This window comes from Rutilus rutilus (assembly GCF_951802725.1).
Source record: "Rutilus rutilus genome assembly, chromosome: 25".
NCBI lineage: Eukaryota > Metazoa > Chordata > Actinopteri > Cypriniformes > Leuciscidae > Rutilus > Rutilus rutilus.
The window spans coordinates 23,334,602-23,349,609 of NC_140229.1; the positions used below are offsets into that span (position 1 = coordinate 23,334,602).

General features: G+C 38.9%; 1 protein-coding gene across 4 annotated transcripts in view; it reads left to right on the forward strand.

Moving 5' to 3' along the window:
• Positions 1 to 15,008, forward strand: part of tjp2a (tight junction protein 2a (zona occludens 2)) — a 45,589-nt gene that overhangs the window by 26,443 nt on the left and 4,138 nt on the right. For all 4 annotated transcript variants that reach the window (XM_084399794.1, XM_084399795.1, XM_084399792.1 and 1 more), the window contains 16 exons: positions 1,004 to 1,106; positions 1,224 to 1,908; positions 2,002 to 2,105; positions 3,551 to 3,704; positions 4,624 to 4,735; positions 4,916 to 5,034; positions 8,142 to 8,241; positions 8,534 to 8,684; positions 8,787 to 8,895; positions 9,111 to 9,330; positions 9,564 to 9,748; positions 10,798 to 10,893; positions 10,984 to 11,063; positions 11,149 to 11,359; positions 11,457 to 11,557; positions 12,298 to 12,519. In XM_084399794.1, the coding sequence (XP_084255920.1) occupies positions 1,004 to 1,106; positions 1,224 to 1,908; positions 2,002 to 2,105; positions 3,551 to 3,704; positions 4,624 to 4,735; positions 4,916 to 5,034; positions 8,142 to 8,241; positions 8,534 to 8,684; positions 8,787 to 8,895; positions 9,111 to 9,330; positions 9,564 to 9,748; positions 10,798 to 10,893; positions 10,984 to 11,063; positions 11,149 to 11,359; positions 11,457 to 11,557; positions 12,298 to 12,519 (2,752 nt within the window). The remainder of the gene's footprint in view (positions 1 to 1,003; positions 1,107 to 1,223; positions 1,909 to 2,001; positions 2,106 to 3,550; positions 3,705 to 4,623; positions 4,736 to 4,915; positions 5,035 to 8,141; positions 8,242 to 8,533; positions 8,685 to 8,786; positions 8,896 to 9,110; positions 9,331 to 9,563; positions 9,749 to 10,797; positions 10,894 to 10,983; positions 11,064 to 11,148; positions 11,360 to 11,456; positions 11,558 to 12,297; positions 12,520 to 15,008) is intronic.

Sequence of the window (15,008 nt, forward strand, 5' to 3'; positions counted from 1 at the left end):
GCTTTTAACCCTCTGTAAAGGAACCTTTCACACTTGTAATTTAGAAGCAGGGTTTGCACCTCTTTACCTGGGGTTATTGCTGTGTTAACCTCGCATTGCAGTGCCAAACGTGTGCAGTGTGAAACGAAGCGGTGTTAGACTGGTACGACTACATGCTTAACAACTGACAGCCGATCACATGCCTTATATTCACATGCTTTGGACAGTCACAGAAATACAGCACATTGTATTAACAGTCGTTTCAGAGTTTGAGGGGAAAATGTCAAATGGTGACAGAAAACGCATCAACTGTAAATGAAGAGACTGTTTCATTCTTACCTTTTATTGTCCAAAAAGTCCTTTCAGGATAAACTTGATAGTACGGTCAGCAATATATAATCCAAGGATGCGCAGCGCTAGAGCCTTTATGTAAACCTATCGCATGCAGCATTTGTCCAATCAATGACACTGACACAAAAAATATGAAAATTAGGACGTAAACCCAGAGTTTGGAACGTACAGTATGAAACAACAGTTTATGAATACCCAGGATTAATTGTTAACTCCGGGTAAATTATGAGCAGTGTGAAACATGAAGCAAGATAACCCAGGATTGCATTTACCCGGGGATAAATATGACCCATGGTTAACTAGTTCACTTGTGAACTTGAAAAGTTAAATGTATAAATAATATAAACGTATACATTAAATGACATATCATATCATAGAATTTTTTAATATTAATAATAACCATCAGATATTTTTCAGTGTTCAAAAAATATTTTACAAAGTTTTCAGTGTTCTTATAAGCAATAGACTCAAAAATACAAATGAAGTATAGTATTTTTATTTTATTTTTTTGTCTACCAACAATCATTGTAATGTTTAATTCATGGTTCAATTGTTAATTTTGACTTAAATGTCAGCACCAAAGTGACATTCCTCAACTGTTGGATTTGAACATAGTCAGTCACTTTCTGAAGTGTAAGAGCGTTGACTAATAGTATTTCATGATGATGTCCAGTGAAAATGACAGAGTGATGCAGGTCAACGCTGTGGTCATGGACGGTGCCCCATACACCTTTGCAGTGCAGACTCTCCGCAAATGTGGCAAAGTAGCCAAAATCGTGAGTGAAACATAAATTATTTGTCATTTTGATTGCAATAAAGACCAAGCACTTTTTTGTAGACAGTTAAAACAAAGGTTTAATGAATAATACATTTTTGTTCCCATCCTTCATCAGACGGTAAAGAGAGCTAGAAAAATTCCCGTCAACCTGGTTAAACGCGCCCCATCCCCAGATGACCGAGTTTTCAGCGGCGACTACAACGACGACTACGACCAGGACCGGCGCAGCGTGTACAGCGGGCGCAGTTACCCTGACCGGGGCGCCAGCCTGGACCGCGAGCGCGAGCGGGACTACGAGCGCAGTCGCGGGAGGAACATGGAGAGAGGCGTGAGCCCCGAGAGGCCGTACAGACGAGACGGCAGCCGCGGCCGCATACTGGACCGGGAGCGCAGCCCCGATCCCCGTCACCGGAGCGACCACAACCTGGATCGCGACCACAGCCCGGACCGATATCACCGGAGCGATCGCACGCTGGACCGCAACTACAGTCCAGACCGACGCTATCGCAGCGAACACATGCTGGACCGAGAGCACAGTCCAGACAGACGATACCGTAGCGACCGCACGCTGGACCGATCGCACAGTCCCGACACACACAGGCTGCCAGAACCTGCTCGCGGATACAGCAGAGAGAATTTAGCCAGTGACCACGAGCGCAGGAGGTACGAGCACCGGCAGGACGAGCCCATGAAGAGGAGTAACAGTCGAGACCAGCTGGATGTCTCGCCCGCACCTCAACGACACGAACCCTTGGAGAAGCCGCTCAGTGTTACTCTTCTAAAGAACCGGCCCAATGATGGTAGATGCGCATCGGATTCGCTTATCTGTTTGTTTTCCAGTTTCAACCTGCAGCTCACCCTCTTAACAATCTGTTTTCCCATGTTTGTTCTAGAATATGGCCTCCGTCTTGGCAGTCAGTTGTTCATCAAAGAGATGACGAGCACAGGCCTGGCATCCAGAGAAGGCAAACTACAAGAAGGCGACATTATTCTGAAAGTAGGTCTCTGGAGCAACCACTCAGAATGCCTTGTGCTTCTAGTGTGGGCATCAGCAGGTCGGAGTAATAGGCGCGCCGAAAGGTCTTTACAATTGGTTGCGAAAGCGGTCTGTTAGGGTGTGGTGTAGGCTTAGGGGTTAGTTATGTTCTTGTGTACCTTTCGGCTCAGTCATTATGACCTACATCTCTCGTGTTTTGCTCTTGCATGCACTACTAATTCTCTTCAGAAAATGTGAAAAATAAAAAATGATACACTACCATCCAAAAGTTTAGAATAATTAAGGTTTTTTTTTGTATTTTTTTGTATGAAGTCTCTTATGCTCACCGAGGCTGCATTTATTTGATTAAAAATACAGTAAAAACAGTAATAATGTGAAATATTATTACAAATCAAAATAACCGTTTTCTATTTTAATGTATTTTGAAATGTATTTTATTCCTGTGATCAAAGCTGAATCTTCGGCATCATTACTCCAGTCTTCAGTGTCACACGGTCATTTAGAAATCATTATGATGATTTGACGATCAAGAAACATTTCTGAATCTGATCTGCTGCTTCATATTTATTTGGAAACAGATTGTTTTTTTTTCTCTATGAAATTGTACTATATTTGAGTTCACTTTTTTTTGAGGATTTTATGGTACTAATTTATATTAATGCAGTAGTTATAATCCATTTATTCACTTTTTGAGCATGGTCCTGAAAATGAAATTTCGAACTTTAATGGTCATAAATCTTGAATGCTTTGGAGCACAAAGTTTGGCAGATTATTGCTGAAGTGAAAAGAAGTTTTCAAGTGAACTTAAAAAAAAAGATATATATATATATATATATATTGTTATGGAAAATACCATTTTCAATTTTTATATGAAATATATAATTTCCAAAACATATTTTACTCTAAAACTGTAATAAAATCAAAGCCATAAATCAGAACAGGTTTTGTCCCAAATTTGACGTTGATATCTCAAAAAATTATTTTGCCCGCTGTACCAAACGTTTCCACTAGATGAAATTCGTCTTCCAATCATTTCCAATGCGCTGATTTTTGACCGCGAACAATTTAACCCTTTTGAATCATGTCCATGATTTGTGTGTGTTCACATAAGCAAGTGATAATAAGATACCATTTTCTTTACCATTCCGATGAAGTAAAAAATTCCAACAAAATCAAAAGTGACTGAACAGCACCAGAGGGTTAATGTATTCTTTGATTAATATAAATTAAAGTCTATTGAAATAGAAATGTATTGCAACATTAATGTCTTTACTGTTGCTTTTAATCAGTTTAATGTGTTCTTGCTGAATAAAAGTTCTTTAAAAAAATCTTGCTGACCCTTGCTGAATGTTAGTGTATGATTTTTACTTGAAGCTGTTTATTATAAGATCTTAGATTTGAAGTGCTTCATTTGTTCTTCATTAACACTGATTTTGGTGTGTCAGATTAACGGTACGGTCACAGAGAATCTGTCTCTGAGCGACGCAGGAAAGCTGATCGAGAAGTCTCGTGGGAAGCTGCAGCTGATGGTGCAGAGGGATCGCAGTCAGGTGCTCATCCGAGTCCCGCCCATGGCAGACAGCGACTCGGAGATGGATGGTGAGCGGCTCTACAGACCATAACAGAGCAAAATTAGCAGATAATTAGTCACAACATTTCTGATTTAATTAAAGCCCTCTAAAATTGGCTTGATAAGCAGATTTCTCTTTGCCATTGATGTATTTCCTGTTCAAATCAAAGGGCCAGTAGCCTTTACTTCAAAGCCATGAATGATGATTTGTTAATTGTTGTTGCTGTTGGTGTGAAGTGGTATTAGGGGGAAATACAGAGCATTTGATTGGACGAAAATGTGTGTACGGCCCTGTTATTTTTTTTTTAGGTTGAGACCCTATATTATGGCTGCTGATACAGGCATAAAATATATAATTTCCTCAGTATATTGCATCAATACTTAAGATCCTTGCATCAGTTTAATTGATTTAATCCAAATATTTAATAAGCAATAATTCATATTAATTATTGTTTGCATTTATATACAGTAATTACCTTGTGTTTTGTCTGATGTCGTGAGGTATTTGGCAATACCTTGCTCGAATCTCTAAGAGACCTCTGACCTCTTAACTTTTTTTTTGGATCTGCTGTACTGACACTGGATTGGAGCGAAAAGCTTTTGATTTTGGGAGGATTACATAAACACTACCCATAATCCAAAGCTTATGAAAAATGTAATTTTATCAACTCTAGTGAGACTCGTCCCATGTTTTGGAAGTTGTTTATGTTCATCTGAAAATCCTCCGTATTGGTTTTTTGATCAAAAATGTAAGATGCTAGAATGAAGGAAAGTAAATCTGGTTTCAATTATTAACCTGTTTTCTTTTGCACAGGGTTAGGGATTTGAACTCTTATCCCTAAATAGAAGTGGGATGTGTATAACCCATCATGCACCGTTTTCACTTCTAACACGAATGATGCCTGAAGCCTGTTGCAGTGTGATAATGACATCTACTGTGTGTTGCAGATATCTCCGAGATTGAGTCGTACCGCTCATATTCTCCTCAGGAGGATCGGCGGAGCCATCACTCAGACCTCTCGTCACACTCCTCTAACGAGAGGTTACAAGACAAAAACAGGTAATACACTACCATACACTAAGAAGTCAATTGTGACCAAGGATACATTTTTATTTTTAAAAATCACTTAATTTGACAGCATGATAGACTATTTTCCAAATGAACTGACATCACATTCAATAGAAATGTTGCTAATAGCGGTGCAGAAGGAGTAACTGGTTTTCTGTCTTTTGTTGGCAGAGATGATCCTCCTAACAGACTGGCTAAAATGGGAGCGATGCCGACTCCATTCAGAGCAGCGCCAGCGGATCTGCCACCTCCACCTATAGAGAAAGACGAGCCTCGCAGCGAGTCTCCAGGTACCACAGTTCCTCCAGACTGGAATCATTCAGCAGAAATGGAATTATTTAATGCAGTCTTCTGGTCATTTTCAGCTTGTAGAATCAGGATCAGGGGTCCCGCTCCTGGAGGGCCACTGTCCTGCAGAGTTCAGCTCAAACTAGGGATGGGCATGATTAATCGACGATCGATAATTGATCGTTAAGAATTTCGTCGATCACGTTTATTTGTTATCGATTAAACTAATGCAGGTTGCGTTGCGTAGAGTGAGTCTTGAAGCAATGGAATTAATTTTAGCGCGGAGGTACCTGTGCATCCCGGCAACGTCAGTCCCCTCAGAGCGGGTGTTTTCGGCGGCTGGACTGGCTGTCACCAGGTTGCGGTCGCATCTGATCCCAGATCATGTCAACATGCTTATCTTTCTCAACAGAAATCAGTAGACTGGTGCAGAAGTTCTATGGGAACTTCATGCGTTTTCTCAGATCATCTGATTTATCCAAACGATTCCATTTACTAGGGATGCACCGAATATTCGGCCACCGAAAATTTTCGGCCGAAAATGGCCCAAAAGTGCATTTTCGGTTTTCGGCCGAAAGACTTTTATCACCGAAACAATACGGCCGAAATGTTGTGATGACGCAAACAGCAGACACCGCGACCTGCACGTGCTTGTCTGAAGCAACATTACATATCTGCGGTGTGGACGTATTTAAATATATCTAGCAGCTAAGAGTGACCCACGGACAGCGATTTTCAAAACACAGACATCCCAAGTCTTCCGGAAGTTCCGGGAGTCTCCCGCGTATTGATACCGGCTCCCTAATGCCCGCAAATTAGTTTAAATCTCCCGGAATCGCGAGCGAGCATGAGCGCGCATACGTAGCGCGCGCGGCAGAGAGAGGGAGCGAGAGACCTTTGCGTGTGTGTGCAGAGCAGCCGTCATTTCTCAGAGGTTTACCTGAGCTGTTTATGGTTTTTGCAACTCACGTCCATGAGCATATAACTGCAGATATTATTTTGGCCTATGGCAGTATTGACCTAAATGCACTTTGTTTTTATGAGAGAACATTTCATTTTTAAACCTTTCTCCAGGCCAGTAGGCTTTTACATTATTATTTAATGTACACATGAGTGGGGTCTAGTTAAACATTTAATTTTATACTTTGCAAATGCTAAATAAATATTTGCATAAAATTTTAATGGATTTATTCTTTGAAACTTTAATATTAATTTATGCAATTGCAATGCCTTGATTTTAGTAAACTTAGTACACAGTCATAGCCATAAATGCAATGGTACTAACAATAATTGGCATAATTTCTTTCGGTGTTTCGGTTTTCGGTTTTCGGCCTTGGTTTCCTCTTTTTCGGTTTTCGGTTTCGGCCAAGAATTTTCATTTCGGTGCATCCCTACCATTTACACCTGGTCACATAAATGTGTTTTTGCAAAACGGACATAAATCCGATCTTGAATTCCCGCGCTATATTTAAATTGTTGCACGATACCGAAAGCAACTGATATGAGCTGCATTTTATTGATCATCAGCAAAAAATTCTAAATCAAAGACCGCAACAAGATATTGCGGCAACAGCCCTGGTAAGATCATTTCGGTTCTTTACTTTTAATGAAGATGATTGTGTGTTGATGAATGACTTTCACTTTGATTTGCGATAGTTTGAACGTTGGCTTGATGAATAGATGCTCATCTATGCGTGTTGAAGTAGCGTCGTCATATCTGGCTATAACATGACATATAGCTTATAACACGCTCTCACACGTTTATTTCTTAGCATTTTTGGGATAAGTCAAATTTACATATGTGGTTTCAACAACCAGATGCATTTACTCTTGTCCAGTTTCGTCTGGAATGCGTCTCAGATCTCCTCCTGAAGTGGTTTGAGCAATCGGATTTAAATCCGTCTCGAATGCGTTTGGGAGGGCATTTACATTTGGTCTTTTCACGATCGGATAGCTATCCGATCACAGAAAACGGATGAAGTGGCCATGGGTCTCTGTTTAAGAACGCCTGCTCGCAGCTGCAGGTTCCGCTGTTTTAGAGCACCGCAGGGCATATCTTCAAGTCTACCGAACGTCCAGTTTCACTGCCACAAGTTGATCTTCTTGTAATAAAGATCTCATCGAGGACAAACAAACTGTATTTTTGTATTTTCATTGCATTTTTAATTTATAAAAAGTTAAATAAATAATGAATTTCAATATAAAAATATTAATGATTAATCGATAGTCGATCGTTAATTCTCCCAACGATCGACTAAGAAAATTTAATCGAATGCCCATCCCTAGCTCAAACCTATATGACCAAAATCTTATATCACCATATGAGTATTTTATTTCACAATAAATCAATGTATATTACGACATAGTTATTTTTGCTTTAAATAAGGTTTTTATATCAAAAGTTTTTATACCATTGATAATTCATAATTCTTGTCACCAATTTCAGTATCACAAAAAAATAATACTAGCCTAAGTAAAACTCATAGCTTACTCTTTTTGTTGTATGATTAACATTAAAGCTACTGTCACTTTAAGACCGAATGCACTGATCTAATATAGCCTACTGATACACATGCACTTTCTTTCTCAACTGTTTACCTTCACTTAAGACATAAATAACTGTTTATGAAGCTACTAGCAAAGATGGTAATTTTGACATAAGTGTGTGTTTTTGACCGTCCAAGTCCATTTAGGTGGCAAAAATAACTCTGTTTAGTACACACATGCTCAGCGGCTTCATGTGCGTGCGTCTCTCAGACAGAAACTATCTCTCAGAAAGCACATGCATATACTGAAAACCACAGTGCTTAAAAGCGCATGTAAACAATAGGCTTTTGTGACCATGCAGCACAGCAATGTCACGCAAGCGTAACCGCAATAGAGACGATAGTCTAAAAATCGGTTAATATCGGTATATCTCCAACCCCAGTTAAACACTCCTGAACAGCTAATGAAGGTCTTACTATGCAGACTAAAAACTTCCAGACAGGTGTGTTGAGGCAAGTTGGAGCTGAACTCCACAATGGCCCCCAGGGCTGTTTGGACACCCTTGGACTAGAAGAAACAGATGATGAGAACGTGTTTTTATTTAAATTTATTTTTCATACAGATCCTGTGGTAATTGCTGCTCCAAAAAGTGTTCCAGTAAAAGCCAAACCTCTGCCAAAAGTTCCCTTGCGGCCCAGTCTGGAGGACCAGGAAATATACGGGTTTGTACTAGACTGATTCTTGGCTTTTGAATCCAGATTTTAAGATAAACCTAAAAGCTATTAATTTAATCCTGCCTATAGTGAAAACATATTTGATAAAGAGATTTAGAAGTTTGGCATGCAGTTTACTAATCAACAACTCAACAAAAATTCAACCATTTTTACCTTAAATTTGAGCATTTTTGCACTCCTGACATACAGATCCCCTTTCCCCATGTGCTTGTATCCCGATTATTGGCACTTACAGATATTTTTAGGCAAACTTGTGATTCTAACGAAAAATATCCCACAGCCCCAACACCGTGATGGTGCGCTTTCTGAAGGGCGATAGTGTTGGCCTGCGTCTTGCTGGAGGAAATGATGTGGGCATTTTTGTGGCGGGCGTACAGGAGGACAGCCCTGCCGAGGTGGAGGGACTCCGCACTGGAGACCAGATCGTGAAGGTGCAACACCGCTGGCTCTGCGTTATAAGATTACGTGCCTTCATCCTTTATATGTTTTGTCCACATTATCGACTGATCGTCTGTGTTTTTCTTTCCCTGCAGGTCAATAATATGGATTTCAGAGGAATGGTCCGGGAAGATGCGGTTCTGTATTTACTGGAGGTTCCCAAAGGAGAGGATGTGACCATCTTGTCTCAAAGCAAACCTGATGGTAGTTCAAAACACTCCACTGTTGTCTCTACAGTTTATATATATATATACTATTTTTAAATGTTTTTGAAAGAAGTCTCTTATGCTCACCAAGGCTGCATTTATTATTAGAATGCAAAATAACTGGTTTCTATGTGAATATATTGTAAAATGTATTTTATTCCTGTGATCAAAGCTGCAATATAAGTGCTGTGAATTATTCTCGTTTTATTTTAGTTTATAAAGACATCCTGGCGTCTGGACGAGGGGATAACTTCTTCATCAGAACTCATTTTGAGTACGAGAAAGAGCTTCCCCAGAGCTTGACCTTCTCCAGAGGGGAGATATTTAAAGTGGTGGACACCCTGTACGACGGAAAGCTGGGTAACTGGCTCGCCATCCGCACGGACAAAGACAATCAGCTCCTGGAGAAAGGCATCATACCCAGCAAGAGCAGGTGAGATCATGTGAATGTATGTGGATCACACTGGAGAAGTCTTCACTATTTTGCTTAGTTTATGGTATTTCTTTAGAAGGACAACTTCTCTCGATGTTAACATGAAATCAAAACCGACCCCTGAGATGACATTTTCTATTTGCTGACATCACCTAATCACATAGTCACCCTTTGACATTGACTTTAAAAGCACATTATTTGTTAGGTGTCTGTGTGATCTCTTTGTTTATCAGAGCGGAGCAGATGGCAAATGTTCAGAATGCACAGAAAGGCTCTGCCAATGACAGAGGAGATTTCTGGAGGCTGAGAGGTCAAAGGGCAGCCAAGAAAAAAGATCTTCGCAAGAGCAGAGAGGATCTCACTGCCACACCAGTCACTACACGCTTCCCAGCCTACGAGAGAGTGGTGCTGCGCGAGGGTACGCCCAGCATGCTTTACTTCACATAATATGCATTTAAAAAAAAACATTTCAATGTGGTTTTGTGCTTAATTTGATTTTTTTATTAAGTTAAATAAAAATGTCTAAGCCTTTTAAAATTTTTGAATTAAATAAGATTGTATTATTATTTCTATTTTACAGGAGGATTTACCTAATATGCTTTGTTAGTTTATGCATACTTTTGTGTAATTTAGTGCTTTTTAATTTGTTTGAAATTAAAATGCAAAGATTTTTGGGAACACTTTACTTAATAATTTAATAACGCATTATATATAAAGGTAATTAAGTAAAAAGTTAATGCATTCATTATTCCACTTTATGAGGCACTTTATGGTCTCATGAATAATTGTAACCAGTTATAAAAGTTATAATTCATTATAATAATCTATTATAATAGTCTATTCATTGTTACTCCTTTAAAAAGTATAATGCATTCTAACACAACAAACAACCAATTTCAGACTCAACAAGGAATCTGCAAATATTATAATGCATTTAAACTTTGGTTACAATTATTTATGAAAAGATATAACATATGTTACGATATAGTGCTGGTTAGATAAGGCACTCAACTTGTTTTGTTTCTTTATACATACAATTCAATATTTTTTTATAAATATTTGAATATTTTTTTATAAAGTGAAAACATTAGGGGTGTGACGATACACGAGACGAGTTGAACGAGAAGATATTCTAACATTATTTTTAAGAACTCTTCAAGGATGAAATATACGACTGGAAAAATAGCCTTTTATTCAACTGAAAGTCACAAAATGCAAAACAATGCAGGTGCATTTTGAAATGTTTTAAGGAACCTAGGACTGTCACTAACTATTATTTTGGTAATCTAGTAATCGGTTCATTATTTTGATGATTAATCAAGTAATCTGATATTTGCCAGAAACTCAACTCAGTCAACTTGATATCACGAGACAGCTTTTCACCTCAACGAGAAGTATCGTACCGTTTTTATATCGTGAGATCTCGTTTATGTACTAAGACTTTTTTCTTTGCCTCTCCACCACCAGCTGGGTTTAGACGACCCGTCGTAATATTCGGCCCCATTTCAGACGCAGCCAATGAAAAACTTGCCAATGATCTTCCAGATGAGTTTATCGTTGCAAGTAAGCCATTCACAACCTTACAAAAGATCTCTGCAAATATAGTGGTGTGTGGATGAGATTTTTGATCTGTGCATGTTTTTCTTGTGACAGAGACCGAACCTAAAGACGCGGGCTCCGAGAAGCCGTCTGGTGTGGTGAGACTCAATACTATTCGTCAGATCATCGAGCAGGTAAACTCCCCACAGTCACCCCTCAGAATCTCGGTGTAAAAATTTAATAATATCTAAGAAACAATCTTTTTTCTCTTGTTCATAGGATCTACACGCTCTGCTTGACGTCACTCCAAAGGCTGTAGACACCCTAAATTACACCCAGTGGTATCCCATCGTCATTTTCCTCAACCCAGATAGCAAGCAGGGGGTGAAGACCATGAGAAACCGCCTGGTTCCCGGCTCCAACCGCAGCTCACGCAAGCTTTACGAACAAGCAGTTAAACTGCGGAAAACCTGCTCACACCTGTTCACTGGTAAGTCTGATGAGCCATTCCTCAGGAAATGTCCAAATATGCTTATAATATACACTCTTTTAGATTATGTATGTCTACATTTTTATTCTTTATCCAGCTACCATTGATCTGAACTCTTCCCATGATGCCTGGTTTGGAAGTCTCAAGGAAGCCATACGAGAACAACAAGATAAAGCCGTCTGGGTCTGTGAAAGCAAGGTAAGCATCTATTCCTTACATAATACAATATACACGGTTACAATACATTTGTGCTGCTTTGTTTCTTTAAGATTTCGTCATTTAATTAATCACGTATGTTAAAAAGGACCTATTATGCTCTTTCACAATTCTCTTTTTTGGGCGTTTACTAGAATAGTTTTTCATGCTTGAATGTTCAAAAACACACTATTTTTCACGTTTTTCAAAACATCGATATGGATAGATCGATACATTGATCAAATTACTAACAATACGATGTATCGATGCAACTCATAAAAAAAATCATTTTTCCACCGGGAATAACATGGATGGCGCGATTGACCAGTAAGAAGCAAGTGTTCCACAAAGCCGTGTAATAAGCAGTTATTTTACATTTGATTACTTATTTCAGTTTCTGTACCTGAAACGTCTGTTAAGGCCTGTTCACACCATAAATGGTAACTATAAAGATAACGAGATATAGTTCTAAAAATCGTTCTCATGATTAAAGAGTAGCAGAGTTCACACCACAGCTATAACGATAACGGCACAGCGTGATATCGTTGGAATCACTTTCAGCATGATTTTATCTAGCCATTGACAGCCAATCAGAATCCATCCTGCTGTAATTTTACAGAGCTTTTACACACTAAAGAAACATGAAAACATAAAAAGGCATAATAAGACTTCTTTTTTATTATTAAAATGTGAAATAACAAATGATCAGACCTGTTAGAGCTGAATTGTGTGTGTGGTTTCAGGTTGATGGACCTGAGGAGGACTTGGATCTCCAGGACGATCGCTTGTCGTACCTGTCGGCCATGAGCGCAGACTACCTGAGCATGGACAGCCGCTTGACCAGCGATTACGAGGACACGGCGGATGAGGGCGGCGCGTATACCGATAATGAACTGGACGAGTCCACCGACGAGCCACAGCCCATGTCAGCGATCAGTCGCTCGTCTGAGCCTGTCAGCGAGGAGGTTAGTGTGGCTTCCTGTCAGTTTACCTCTGTTGGGCATGTGATTCCAGCCCTACACATCTAGCACTACCTGGAAACACTTGATTATCAAAATCTGTAAAGGTCACTCATCCTGTTTTCATTATCGCTATCATCATCACTGACCGTCATTTGAGCATCAGTCATAGATATCATATATAAAGGCTAGATGTCTCGTGCGCACTGCTGGCCAATGGAGGTCGACGTCCGCACGTGGCGGTCATCTTGCCACAGTGTACTCGCTCACTACTTCAATGGTGCATGTACTTTTAAATAACCATAACTTGCTCATTTTTCTACCGATTTTCAAACGGTTTGGTTTGTTATAAACGTCAGAGATGTAGTTATGACACTGCATACATACACTGCATACATATGAAAAATTATAACATACATGTTCAAGCATTCGGAATTATAGCCACGTTAATAACGTTTGTAAGAAACCAAACCGTTTGTAAATCCGTCAAGATTTCAGCGAGATAAGAGTATTTGTGTGCGTGCTGATCATTCACCTTAAAGGCAGGGTAGGTAGGATTTATTAAAAATTAAAGATCCAAATTTGTTAAAACTTTCTATATATATCAATACATAATTAAAATGTAAGAACTCTGAAAAAAAAGAGTATAAAAATCAAGTGACTCTAGACCGTTTAATCTGTATTAAACACAGCTCATTATTTCGATTCGGGACGAATCAAAGGATTGGCTTAGGCGACTGTCACTCTCTCGCAACCATGGCAACCACCCTTTTGCCACACAGCACCTGCCCACTTGCGCGCGACCGTCACCGTTTGATTTGAGGAGTGCGAGAGGCACGGAACCTGATCACACCTCCGTCCAGTAGATGGCGGTAATGCACTATGTTTGCAAGCTGCCAATAAAATCTATCGAAGAAGAAGAAGAAGGCACTGAACCTAGGAATACCAAAACAATGGCAGAGAAAGAGCAATCTAAATTTACAGTACCGGCATATGCAGTTAGTGAAGGCAAACCAGGCAAAAAAATGCCCCTTCCCCTCCGCTTGTCTCAGGTAAATAATGCGTCCTCTAGCTCAGCGGTCGGAGTCGCGCGTTCATGTGTTTTGGGGGCGTGGCTTTGGAAGAAGCACAGAAGTGAGGTGGTGGAGTGAATGGAAATAATGAGATGTCTTTAAAACAGTCGTGAGAGGTCTACAGACACTCGATTTTGATACTTTCTTTTTCAGAGTACTTACATTTTAATTATGTATTGATATGTACATAAAGTTTAAACAAATTTGAAAAATAAAATTTTTAGACCATTTCTACCTACCCTGCCTTTAATGCACAGAGCACTGTCACAAGATGGCCGAACGATGATGCCGGAAGTGACTGCGCCATAAGACATCTAGCGTTTATATATGATATCTATGAGCATCAGTGATGAGAAAATTGGGTTCATGGATCCAGCTTTGTGCACACTGCTCCCCACAGGACACGTGTGAAACTGCACTTTCAACACACATTTTGAATAGTTCATTTAAACAGGGTTTGATTTAATGACTCTAGAAGTCAAGTGGTAATCAAGTAAAAATCTTTTTTCTTTGTGTGAATGTACACAAAAATGTTTTACCAACATTTTTAAGGCAAAAATTACCCTTTAATTTACCTAGCAAGAATTTTTAAATAATGAAGCATTAATATTATTATATAGTTTTATTGTCTTTTACCATTTGAACTAACCTTGCAATGTCGAGGTAAAAAAAAAAGGTCAAATTATTATAAGAGGCCTCTCTGTGATATCATTTTCTGTTTTATGATATTCTGTTTCAGATGCTTTATAATAGTTTGACAACTTTTCACTGTTATAATAATATTACTTAACACTATCGTTCAGAAGTTTATTACAAATAATCCTAAAAAATGTAACCATGGTGTCATTGTCCACTAAACTCTGAGGAGCTGTTTTAACTTTGATAATAATTAGGGCTGGGTATCGATTCAGATGTTACAATTCGATTCGATTTCGATTCACAAGCTCTCAATTCGATTCGATTTCGATTCTCGATTCGATTTTCGATTTCGATTCTCGATTCGATTTTTCGATTTCGATTGTAAATTAGATTTCGATTCGACTCAATGAATATTTAATACAAATCCTATATTTATTAAAAGAAAAAGAAAAGAAAAGTGAACATAAGTTTTCAAGTGTTTAATTAATAAAAATAAATTAAGAGCTACAAACCTGTATATTAAACTCTTTTTATTTTAGGTACAATTGGGTACAGTTAAAACAGAACCCAACTCATTTCAAATGCATACAATGAATAGACAGGATTTGAAAAATTGATGCTGAAAATTGGACAAGTCAGAACAGTCACATGTCTTTATCAAACAGGTTAACAATCCTCATATAAACCCATATAAAAACATTGCATATAATTTTTATCTGTGCCCTTTCTGTCTAACAGCTAGGCCATATACAGAAATTGAATAAAGTTATATAACAGTCTGCG